The sequence below is a fragment of the Pseudopodoces humilis genome, chromosome 10 (assembly GCF_049639895.1).
Source record: "Pseudopodoces humilis isolate 2021_Gansu_Grassland_sample_001 chromosome 10, ASM4963989v1, whole genome shotgun sequence".
Taxonomy (NCBI): domain Eukaryota; kingdom Metazoa; phylum Chordata; class Aves; order Passeriformes; family Paridae; genus Pseudopodoces; species Pseudopodoces humilis.
The window spans coordinates 26484263-26496737 of NC_142209.1; the positions used below are offsets into that span (position 1 = coordinate 26484263).

A 12475-nucleotide genomic window follows, 5' to 3' on the forward strand; every position below is an offset into this window, starting at 1 on the left:
CATTATCTTAATCTCAAGAATTTGTCATGTTGTCTGCATGAATTCATCATCAGCTGTGTAGACTCCTCACTACTGTTACATATGAACCACAAATCCTGTCTTTAGTCATATACCTGATATCTTCCTGCTGGTGTCAGGGGCTCCAGCAGGATTTGCACTGCTAAAAGCAAGGGCAAAATTTAATCCAGAAAGACCAAAAAATCAGCCTATAACAGGGACCATGTGAGAAACATCAGTAGTCACCTCCAGTGACTCATCTCATTTCTCAGTATCAATCGCACTACCTCCTGCTAAAAGAACCAAAGAAGGCTTTTGCAGAATTAATGAGGCACTAAAATCCTCATTATTGGGATAAAAAAGTACTTAGAGAATGCAAAAATCACTAATCAGGTCTAAGTTACTTTGTCTTGCTTTGGTTTTTTTTTTTTTCAGAGATCAGAGCAGAACTAATTTATGGAATAATTTTGTCAAATGTGGACTTTTTATCTGTCCTGAGGGCTGCATGGCATTTCAGTTCCAGTAAGAGATCTGAACTTTCACTTCCTCTGAAAGAAAAGGTCCTGACAAAGCCCCAACAGGGTTTTGGCTGTCTGAAAGTGGAAGCGCAAGTACATCACAGCTTTAGGCACCTTGAAAAGGCTGAATTATACCAAAGATAACATGACAGGCCCAACATATTTCCACTGTGATTCCAGCAAGGCAAGTTATTCCATTAAAAGTGTATGTTTACACTGGAAGAGGTCCAGACCAATTGTCAGGAGGGTGGACAACAAATTTCCCTGCGAGGTCGAAGCTTTCCTAGTGCAGTGTTTCCTAGTTTCCTAGTGTAATTCCTGGCCCTTGTGCACCTCTCCCTCTGTGACTAAAGCCTGACCAGAGAGCAGAATTTGCTTCATAGCCCATCTCCTCAGAGTGGTTTTCATCATGGAATTGTCTTTATTCCATGTTGGATTCATTTTGTGCCAAATAGAGACCCCACATTAGAGGCTTGAGAGTTCTTTGTAAATGCTTAAGGTTGGGGCTCCTGTGGAGATTAAACTCTTAAAAATTAACCAGAAACAAAGACCTGGGTCCAGTGCAGAACATTTCTGGTATAAAGCTGGTTTTGTGAGACAAAAAAGCCCTGGCAATCTGAAAAGAGTGAAAAATGGTACTTTGCTATAGGGGACAGATAAATATTTCTATCACAGTACACAGTAGCTTTTGGCAAAAGATACATTAATCTACAGCATAGTTATTTTTAAAACTTCTTAGTTTAAACCTGGGTCATCTAATGCACTTTAAAATATGTTACTGTGTCTACATACAATTCAGTCTTCAGTTGTAAACTTCTAAAGGTGTGATTCCTGATTCTGCACAGCCTGGACTTTTTCCACACTACAATAGATCCTGGGTTTTTCCTGCCCTATTTTCAAGAAACACAATTTCAATAATATAAACTATAGCCCTTAGCTTGAAAAAAAGGAAAGGAAGTGATTTTAAAGAGTGCTCAGGATTGTCATGAAAACATAAATCTCTACAGTGTTTATATCCTCTTCTAACTCTTACTGGTATAAAAATAAAGCCTCTCTTGGTTAAGCCAAATTGATTTTCTGGGTACCTGCTATTAAATTGGATGCAATCCTGAATATTCAGTGGTAAAGTGCTCTGATTTCTCCTTCCAGTAAACAGAAATGTACAAATTTATTTGTTATGGGTCAAGGTGTGATTTGATCCTGTCTGCCTTCACTGGATTGGTGTATTTGGGGCTTTTGAGCTGAATAAGTGTATGATACCATGCTGTCTTGTTAGACTTGAGAAAAACGAATAATGTATATGAACCTTGCACCTGCTGCTGCCCAGATCTGCAGTCAGCCTGCTATAAAACAGAAGGGGGAACCCAGTTTGGCTGGGACTTTGCTTGTTTGTTTTATTTCATAAGCCAAATTTTATTTCCCTTGGTGACAAATTCAGGTGGCATGATTTCAGTTGCAGCAAAATCTCCCCTTCTAAATCAAAGGTAACAGATGTCGTGGAAATATTAACTGCTAATGTCAACAATGTTATCCAGGCTCACAGAATGAGTTTTGAAAATGTTTGTCCTCAGCTTATAGACATTTTCTATTTTCCTAGTCAGGTGATTATGCTACAAGAGTAAACCTAATATTTTAAGCTGAACAGTATTCCTGTAAGTATGCCTCTTTTTGTCCTTTTTGAATAAAACACTAAAAATCTGAATTACTTGAAAAAAATTGTATCCTGCCTTTCTCAATTTCTTAACTCATAAAAGGCTACTAAAATGTCACTCTTATTTTTGGGGACAAACTATAAAGTGAATTTCAGTAATTCCCACAGGAAGAAGAAGGCTGAGATGTTTGTTGATTCATTGCTATTGAGATGCCCGAAAGCCACAGTACTACAAGAATCCTATCAGGTTTTGTGTGAGCAGGGAATGTTTCTTCTGGCCCCACAGAATTTTCTGAACAGCCCTCAGTGAAGTAATTTCTTTTCCATGTGTTTTGGTTCCCTAGCTGTAAGAAAGGAAAATGGTCCTTGCCTGCCTCACGGAAGGCAGATATTCTCATGATACTGCACATCATGAGAATGAATCCATAAAAATTCATAAAGCACCAGGTGCTTTAAGACAACATGATCCTTAGCCTGAGGATTATATAGAGCTTTAAATGGAACAAAATATACTTTCATAGGCCCTGCAGTGCTTGCAGCAGAAACCTTGAATAAAAGGAGGGCAGATTTGTACATCTGTCTCAATGCAGCAATAAAGTGGTGGCTAAAGAGAGAAGCATCTTCAGAACAGCAACTCCTGCACAGCTTCAGAGTTACAGCTGCCTCCTGAGCTGGTCCTTAGTCCATTCAATAGAGAGGAGGATGTTCTGCAAGGGGAGGTTCCTGCACAGGAACCACCTGGCTAAATGAGCATCTTCCACAGGCAGCAGAACATTCCTTCCCCCTGTCTCCTGGGGTTCTCTTTCAAGTACAGCTGTTTAGAGTGGAAAAAAAAATAAAAAAATAATAAAAAAAAAACCTTGGAAGCATGGATGCAATTTTTGAGGCATGAAATTCAGAATGTTGATGAGATTATGTATTTCCCAGCTGATGTGAGGTTTAAAGCCATTTCAGAATTATACACCACAGTGCCACTGTTATCTCCTCACCAAATCATTGTTGTTTGGATTTTTTGTTTGTTTGGTTGTTTTTATCTAATGGACAAATATACAGGGGAAATGCCATCTACAAAATAATGTAAAATAATAATAATGTGGTTTTTGATTAGTGTTGCAAGTGTTTAGGATAACCACAAGGGTCTGCACTAGTTTTTTTGGTTTCATTTTTTGCTGATTCAGTATATTCTTTAATTTCCAATTAAAACCACTTCTAAAAACAAAAATCTCACACAAAAATTCAAGACATTCAATTTCTAGCAACATCCTTCCTGCCAAAAGTTCTAGACTTGACAATGTCATATATAACACCACAAGAAATAATAATGTTTTTCATAATTTCAAAGTGGCTTCAAATCTGAAATTGTTGAAGGTGAATACAGGTATCCCCATGCCAAGATTCATGCTTTTAAAATAAACCCCACAATAATGTCACAGATATCACCTCTCCACTTGTACATTTAGCATTCTTCATTTGCAGGATACCAGATGTTTCCTGTGTAAACTTCTGGGCACATATGCAATTGATAAATGGAGAGGAAATTAATGAATTGAGAAGATAAGCCAATCTGGGCTGAAAAGGATGGTTTCCAGCTGTGAATGGAAGTGATTTATCACTGAGCTAAAGGATCAGCTTTTCTAGCTCAAACCAGCAGATACATCATTACATTTAATCCAGACTTCCACACAGATATTTAAGAGTCTTGCAACTGACTGCAGCAGAGCCAGAATTTCACCCATAGTGTTTGCCTAGGCTGAAAGCCCATTCCCCACAGTTCTGTTGTTATTATTTATTTATTTGGTACGTGTGGTTATTTCTATAGCAGAGGAATAAAAACCATCTGTTTGTGCTCACAGGATAGAAAGATTGCAGCTGTGGCTGCTGCTTAGCACAGCAAAAGGAGACTGAGCTTTATTCTCTCTTTTTAACCTTTGGTAATGAGAGGGGCTTGTTGACCTTGTCATTGTTGACACCTGGCCAAACCAGTGAAGAATTTAAGGTTTTGCAGACTAGAAGCACATGACTGCTTGGAAACTTGAATACCTGAAATGTGCACACAAGCTATTATGATTTGCTTGGGTAAATGTTTGTAGAAAGGGAAATTATAGAAGATACTTGCAAATTTTTAGATCAGGACAAGTTTTTTGATCTGCAGTGAGGCTCAGTGGAATAAAGTGTTCCCAAACCTCACCAGAACACCCCTGGTGTCCAGAGAGCAGCTAGGCAAAGGTGAAGAGATGAGATTGTAACTCAGGTCTCAGTCTTTTATTGCAAACACAATAGAAAATTTTGATTTTGAAAACCCAGATTACTTTCCATCTAACTCATCTCCATGACAAGCCTACTCTGAATCTCTAAAGGCAGCTGGGCTGGTGTGAGAAAGGGAATGAGAACCTGTGGTAAGGGAGCCCCTTCCCAGACAGAGCTGTAAGGTCCATTTGGATATATCTTTGCACTGTGTTCCTCTGTGCCTTTCATTGTCTCAGGATGAGGCTTTAGAAACAGCTCAGTGCACTAGAAATGGTTCCCAAACACTGCCACTATGATGACAATCATTAAGGTCACATTTTTTTTAGATTCTCTCTTACTTCTTATACTATTCTGTCTTACTAAGTGATTCAAAGCTCCTGTAAATTGCTCTTGGTGTAGGAATTACAGTCCTTTGTGCAGCAGAAACAGAATAATATGACTTAACCTGATGTCACAAACAGACGTGGGAATTCCACTGCACATCCATTCATCCTGGCAAAGTCACTGGAGAGATACAGATGGGTATCTTCCCAATGCAGATGAAGATGATGGTCTTGTGAAAAGCTACAAAAGAGATTGTTCTCTGCTGCTGCTCTGTGATTAGAATAATTTGGCCCATTCTCACAAAGACACTGATAAAATACAGGTGGCCTGAATAAATACAACTTGGAGGAGAAAAAAAGGTAAGCTTCTCCTCCCAGTTCATTCTGATTTGAAGTCCAAGTAGGTCTAATTAAAGTACTTTATGTGCTGATATGCTGTCAGGGTCAGGAATTTTGGTTTTTGAAAGACAAACTGTGAACCATTTTTAATTCCAGTAAGTTGAATTCCAAAGACAATTCTCTGTGCTACAGATACACACTTGGCCTGAAAGCCCTTGACCAATGTAGTATTAGATCAGCACCTTGAGGAATTACAAAGGCAAAACTTGGTCTCTCTGCATGAATAAAATAAATCCTAGGCACAGAATATGTTCAGTCAACAAACTAATCCCACTTTCAGCACCTGAAATATTGGGACAAAAAGGGATTTCAGGCAAGGCCATCAAATTCCAGCAATGCCCTAATGCTGCTCTGAAAGAACGTGTTTTTTGCCCAACAAAATAAATAAGAAAAAGCCCCAAAGCAAAAAAAAAAAACCCAAAAAGAACAGAGCAGTGGTCTTTCTAATTGTGTCCTTTATCTCCAAATTTGCATGATTTTGCAATTATACAATATTATTTTGCTATAATAGAATATGCTATTGGAATACCCTTTATTTAAGGTTTTGCCTATTGCAACTGTCTACTCTTATTTAAATGGACATTCCATTTTAATGCTCCCTTGACCCTAATAATGGATTTGATGGTGAGGTGCACAGGCTGTTTGGAGTGCTGTGGGGTATGAAAGACCTGCTCTATTGTTACTGGTTGGTGGCCATTCATTTAAATTTTACATGAAACAGCCAGTATAAACATCTGATAGCTTGAAAATTATCTTCTGAAATTTACTTTTTTCTTAGTCTCAACATAATATTTGTCCTTAGATTCAGAACTTGGGCTCAAGCCACAGTTCTTCCTGCAGTTCTGCACGAAATGCTGCCTTCAGAAAGCAGAAAGAATGGATGTCGTTACCGGATTAAGTCCAGCAGTGCATCTGCAGAGCTCATGATGGGCTTTCCACCCTCCTCAGTGCTCTCCTTCTGTGCTGCTCCACCAGGGTGGATAATGGAGACCATAATTATTCCCACAACCACAGCCACAAACGTTGTCCACAGGTAGTAAGTGACGGTTATGATTCCCAAGCGACTGGAAGTCTTGGCATCCAGGGCTGCGAGCCCAGACATCAAGCTGTGGGAAGAAAACACAGCACAAATTGTATCTTTTGCCTTACATTAACGCAGCTGAAAGCCTAATTTCTGAATTATTCCAGCCTGCCTGCTTCTCTTACAGCTGATTCTACATTTCAGTGTTTTAAAAAGCTTGCCAGTAACACTAAAGCTGCAGTCTCTGTGTCTGAAGGGGCGTTCTCCAATTGCAAGCTCAGGCTGCACATGTAGGGACTGGATCCTACTGACTCTTCCCTGCAATTCCAGGGACAGTTTTACACTAATTACACATGTGATGGCTCAGTTCACAGGAGCAGTGGCAGTAGTTATTAAAACTCTGTGTGTCATACTTTACACATGATTTTACAGAGTAATAGAATACTTCAGGTTTGAATGGACCTCTGAAGAAAATCTAATAAACCCACTCACCCCTTCAAGTGAGGACACAATTTTGAAATAAAAACACTAAGGGGAAATTTTGTCATATAGTCAATTCTTTACCTAAAAGAATAACATCGTTTTCTTTCAAAATCAATTCAAAGCACAATGTATTTTTACTTTACCAGGGGGCACATTGGTAGCAGACTGTAATTCAGTGTGCCTCCAGTCTAAATGGGGACAGTGGATGGGATTCAAAGGAAACACCTCCATGGAAAGTATGGCTGCCCAGTTGGGAGTAATGAACATGCTGTGATCACTTCAGCCTTTTCATAGAATCAGAGAATAAAAGAGTTGTATAATCATAGAATATGCTGAGTTAGAAGGATCCCATCAGGATCTTTCCTCTTCAGCTTCCTGCCCAGCACTGCCAGAGCATCACCAGTGTCCCTCCTCTTGCCTGTACAGTTTGCCTGTGCAAAGCCATACAACTCTCTATTTGAAATTTAGCTCCCACTGACCCTCTTGTACAGGCAAATTAGACAGGGCACTCTTTGGCCCCTGAGGTTTCTTTGCTCTGACATAGACCCTGATGCAGTTTCCAAGTGACCTGAGTCTGGGATTTGATTTTCCACTGACAGAAGTGTTGTTTGGGGCTTTAAATTGAGATTTAACTTTGGATAATTATCTGTGAACTCTCCGAAACATATATGTCAGGAAAAGTACAGGTAAAATCAAATACATTATTTGGTGTGTCCAGCTTTCTTATCAAAACAGACTTGTTTATCAGGCCTGTTCTCATATATATTTACTAAGATGCACCTCCTTGAATAAGATCTCCTTGACCTCACACTGCTGAGAGAGGTTGTCTAGAGCCAATGCTAAAGTGCAGCTTAACCTTTATAGTAGATTTGATGAAATCAAATGGGTGGATTTAGTGTTCAGGTTCCAGCTATCCACTAGATTAATTAAGAAAATGTATTGCTTTACTGCATTGCCAGTCTCTCATCTAGCATGGGTTTTGTTAACACTATATGAGCAAGGGTGCACTGGAGTTTGGATAATTTAGAAAATAAGCATCTCAGTAACTCTCACGCTTGTAAACATTGTTCTTTGCTTTTATTTATCATTGGATTTGATAAAAATATCACCTTTCTGTGTGTCTGCAAAGTGCACAAGTGTACAAACACAGCACTACATAGTGAAAATACAGTAGTAGGAACTCTACTTTGTTCCTTTCCTCATCCAAGGACATTTTCCTTGGATGAGTCCGTGCAGAAGAGTAAATATTCTAAAACACTTTTTTTATAAAACAGTTGAGTTAAATATATTTATCTCAAATTAATGTGACAGTTTTCTGTTAAAAAACCCTGTGTTGTTATTAGATTTTCAGGACTGAACCCTTCTCTCAGGCTGAGGTTCCACAGGCCATTGAGCCAGTTTGACAGTTCATTGCTGCACAGAGTAGATACCTATATTGTACTAGAGTACAGCGCTGTTCCACCCCCCACATTCCCAGGGGAAAAAAAAAATTAAAATCGGGTTGATTTTTAACCAGTTGGATGTTTTTCATGGTAACAGTTTTTAGGCTTCTTTATAGATACATGATGCAGGGTGGTGACAGCAGTGGTATGAAGGGCTGACTGTTGAGCAGCAGAGCTGTAACTTGTAGGCAGAGCAGCTCCTGGGAGAGGGCACTGCCAAGGAGACAGTTCACTCCCCTCCCTGGTACTGCCCTGAAGCCACTGCCACTGTGGGAAGCCACATTGTTCTTGTCCTTGATGCCTCTGGGCCGTGTTGGTTCTACAGAACAGTAGAGGGGTGAACCCTCTCTTGATTGCTCTCCTAAGAAGTATTTCCAGAAGTACTTAGAGACAAAAATCCTAATTAAATATGTCCAGTGGTTCAGGTGAGTTTAGGGTTGTTACCTCAGCCTCAAGATGCAGGGCCTTAGGATTTGGGAGAAGGTTGTTCAGCTGGAATCTAATCTTACCTTGGCTCATAGGTGGCAAATCCTGAGGGGGCTAATAATGAGATTGCTCTGTCTTGGGGATATTCATTAACAAGATCATCATCTGTAATGAGATTATCCTGTCACCAGATAAAGTCATGCTCAGTTCATGCTGTGATGAGAAAGTCATCAAAAGTAATTAACTATGGAGGTGCAACGGGGTAACTGTGATGTGGCAGAAGCATGAACAGAGGTCTGGGCTCAGACAAAACCCTGTGTTCTCCATGGCTTGCAGTGCTCAGGAAGGGACCACTGGAACCAGTTCTCCAAAGGCTGGGGAGACAGTGACAGTGGTTGTGTCATTTTAGGCAATAGCTCAGAATCATTTCAGAAAGAAATGCCTGTAACTAGGATGAGACAGTAATCACTCATTCACTATTTTTTTTCCATGTGTTTGATATCAGAAGGAACAGGACAAAAGACACAAAGATTAAGAGACATAGTGGTCATCACAGTTGTTGTACAAAGCAAGTAATCACAGTCACATCACAGCAGTTTATTACTGTTGATCTCTAGAGTTCTAACATTCACACAATGTAGCCAAAGGATGACAAGAAAAAGTATTCTAACTTCCTAGGGAACAGGAGGAAAAAGCTTCCAGCTAGTTAAACTAAACATGATACAGCCAGTCACTGTATCATGCTCAGGTCCTCCCTCTAAGTCTAATTTTCATCAGAGACTCTTGGCTACATAAAAACTTCCTGAAGAGTTTCACAAGAGATTCTTCTAAACCAGAACAAAGCTATTCTCATGGCTTCCACTGCTAGACTCTCATGAAACACACTGGAATGGAAAACAGTGTATCTTTAATTCTTGTCAAACCTAAGAATCTGGTTGGCCTCAAAAGAACAGGGCAGATGTTTGATTCATAGATTGAAATCATTGAGATGCTGTGTAGTTAAGCAGCTTCCCCACATATGATTAATGTGTAGCTTCCATAGTGTGTTTTAATGATTGCCAAATGGACAAAACAGGATTAAGACAATAAAAACCAATCTGCATATTTTCTAAATAATTACTGTACATCTCACTCCTTTAATCAGTCTGTGAAAAAAAAATCCACAAAATTGTAATTTAATGTTCAGAGACCATTTCTTAGCTTGTATAGAAAAAAACTTGTCAAGCCTAAAGGGAAAGGGAAGATATCTTCAATTCTAGGAATTAAATGTGACTAATTAAAAAGGTAAAGTCAGTTTCTACATTGTATAAAGTATTTGTAATTGTACAAACCAAAGAATCGAGTACTAAGTTTCACATCTGTTTTGAGGGAAATCTGTGTAAAACCCCCAAAACTAAAATAGAATTTTTGACGTAAATAAGAAGGGAATTCTTTCCAATATCTTGGAAATCTAATTAGTCCCATGCAAACAAGTAGCTAAACCCTTTTGAGCGCCTCTAGGCTTGTTCTGTCTGTCACAGATCAGCATCAGGTATTTCATTTACAAATAAAAATAGAACTTGCTATCTTCTCTGCAATTCTCTAGGTTTTTCTCTTGCTCTCTGATGCAGGCACATTTTTTTGTCCTGTCTGAAGATCAAACCCTATATCCCCAGAAAGGGAAAACACAAGAAGCTGCTGCTAAGACCCTGTTCTGCATGTTTATTTTGTCTTCCTCTCCACCAGAAGCCATCTGGATGTTGCTTTGAAATAGATGGATTATGGATAAAGTTATCAGAAGGGATTAGTGTGATTAGAAAGACATTAATCCTGTCAAGAAGTAATGGTCAAGTATTAACCACCAGCAGTTGTTCCTAGAATGATGTTTGTTTTCATTCATCCCGTTCCCTCCCTCCCATTCTCATTTTGTAATTGCATCCCGTGGAAAAGACCTTCCTGAGCAAGTTCTGCCAGTGAGGCTGGGAAGTGCCTCCAACAGCTACATTAGAGATTATTATATTGCAGTTGAGCATCATGAAAGGGAAGTGCTGGCCTCACTAATGCTGCTTGATCATGCAGACAGGCTGTCGCTCATCTTTTTGTCAAGGTCAATGCCTTCACGTCTCAACATGATAATAATGTGCATTTCCATAGCACAAGCCATTTAATCATCTCAAAATGCTTCACCAGTGGAACCTTCTCTAATGTAGGAAGGCAGTATCTCCATTTCATAGGCTTGGAAACAGAGAAATTAAGGCACTTTTAAATCAAGACAAACCACTTTCAGTGAAAAAAAAATCTGCCGGAGGTGATCTCTGTATTGCAGTGAACCATCACACTTTTCCTTATCTGTGCCCAGCTATCTGTGCTTTCAGAAGAGGCTGCTTGACTTCCATGGAGGCACCATTTTCAGAGTAATGTTTGCAACAGAAAATAAAACTCTACAGTAAGGAAAGAAAGAGATAAGAAACTTTCTCTGTCTCTCTTTATAGTTTAATGCTTTATTTACTCTTAGTCTCTAGTGTAGTTAAAATTATTTCAGCAGTGAGAAAGAGGGATCAGGATGACTTTCCCTTTTCAGTATATCCTTTTGTTTTCGTCTAATATAAAAAATACCTACAGAGCAAGCCCCTGCCATGGCTGCACTAGACAAAGGGCAGTGGTAATGGTGGGAAGATCACAGCCCAGCCCTGTCTGCTTCATCCTGCCCCATGGTCTGCCCTTCCTGGCAGAGATGTGTTACAGTAGTTTGGCAGATTACACATGTGCTGCAGCCTTCTGCTGATCTGAACACAGCTAAGGGACTCTCTCAGTCACTGTGGCCAGTGGGATGATCCCCAAAGTCTCGTATTATTAAAAATTTCATACTATTCAGCCTGAATTTCAAAGGAGTTGACAAGTCTAGAATCCTCCTGAAGGTCCAAGGGGCTACTAAGGTTCATCTCTTTGGCAAATCCAGTAATAGCAAACAGCTTTTTTAAAGTTTAGATATCTTGAAATAAATTAAATACTATCTAAGTTAAAAAAATAAAACCAAACACAAATGCAGAAAGTGGTAGCTGTACTACAAACAGGACTGCTGCAGCAGTTTCTGTATCGTTGGATTATCAGCTGTAAATAGTGCTTGAAATGGGAATTCACTTTTCAGAGCCTCAGTATGTAACAATTTTACTAGACACAGTGGAAGCCCAAAGGTGTCAGGCATCATGGAAAATCTGGCTCTTGATCTTCAGGCAACAAAAACAATACAAACATATCAGAAGATCAATACACTGTTTGCAGTGATTATGTTTAATTTTACAGCTAGGGTTCTAGGAAAGAAACCAATCTACATTTCTAGTGCATCATAACATGCATAATTTTGAGATTTTTTTCTTAAATTGCTCTTTATAAAATAGTAAGATTTTTATTTTTTACCAAAAATGTTGATATCTCCTTTATCATCTAATACTTGTAACTCTTAATGACAAATTGACATACACAGCAAAAATCCTGCCAGGAATTCATGTGATGTATTTTATTTTCTCTTTCTTGTGCAATAAGAAATCTGCTTTTATGGACTAATATAAACAAGGAAGGACTTTGTACAGCACACAGTGAAGGCTGATGTCCAATGGCTGTTCTGTCACCTGTATATGTGAGGTTACTGTGATACATCTGTGAGTTCTGGAAGGGATGAACAGCAACCTTTGGTCACAAACTGACAAAGTAGATTGCAGTGTAGCTCATGCAGAATTCAGGCTGGCTTGTTGACTTCAGCTGTTCTGATAAAAAAATAGATGTTTCCTAAATTCAGAGATCAGGATGCAAACAAACCCAAGTTATCTATTAAATATGGATATTCAGCTTCACATGGTGGAAGGAGCCAAGAATCTTATTAATACTTGATTTTTTTCTTCTGTCAGTTCTTTCAAGCATTTTTAGATTTAGCAAAAAGCAAAAGGATTTGAAATACAAATTTGAATTATAAACAAATGTCAGATTTGTTC

General features: G+C 39.0%; 1 protein-coding gene across 2 annotated transcripts in view; it reads right to left on the minus strand.

The window, feature by feature from the left end:
- The window catches only part of SLC1A7 (solute carrier family 1 member 7), a 47891-nt gene that overhangs the window by 26817 nt on the left and 8599 nt on the right, over positions 1-12475 (minus strand). For both annotated transcript variants that reach the window (XM_088060274.1, XM_005521170.2), the window contains exon 3: positions 6026-6241. In XM_088060274.1, coding sequence (XP_087916400.1) covers positions 6026-6241 — 216 coding nt within the window. The remainder of the gene's footprint in view (positions 1-6025; positions 6242-12475) is intronic.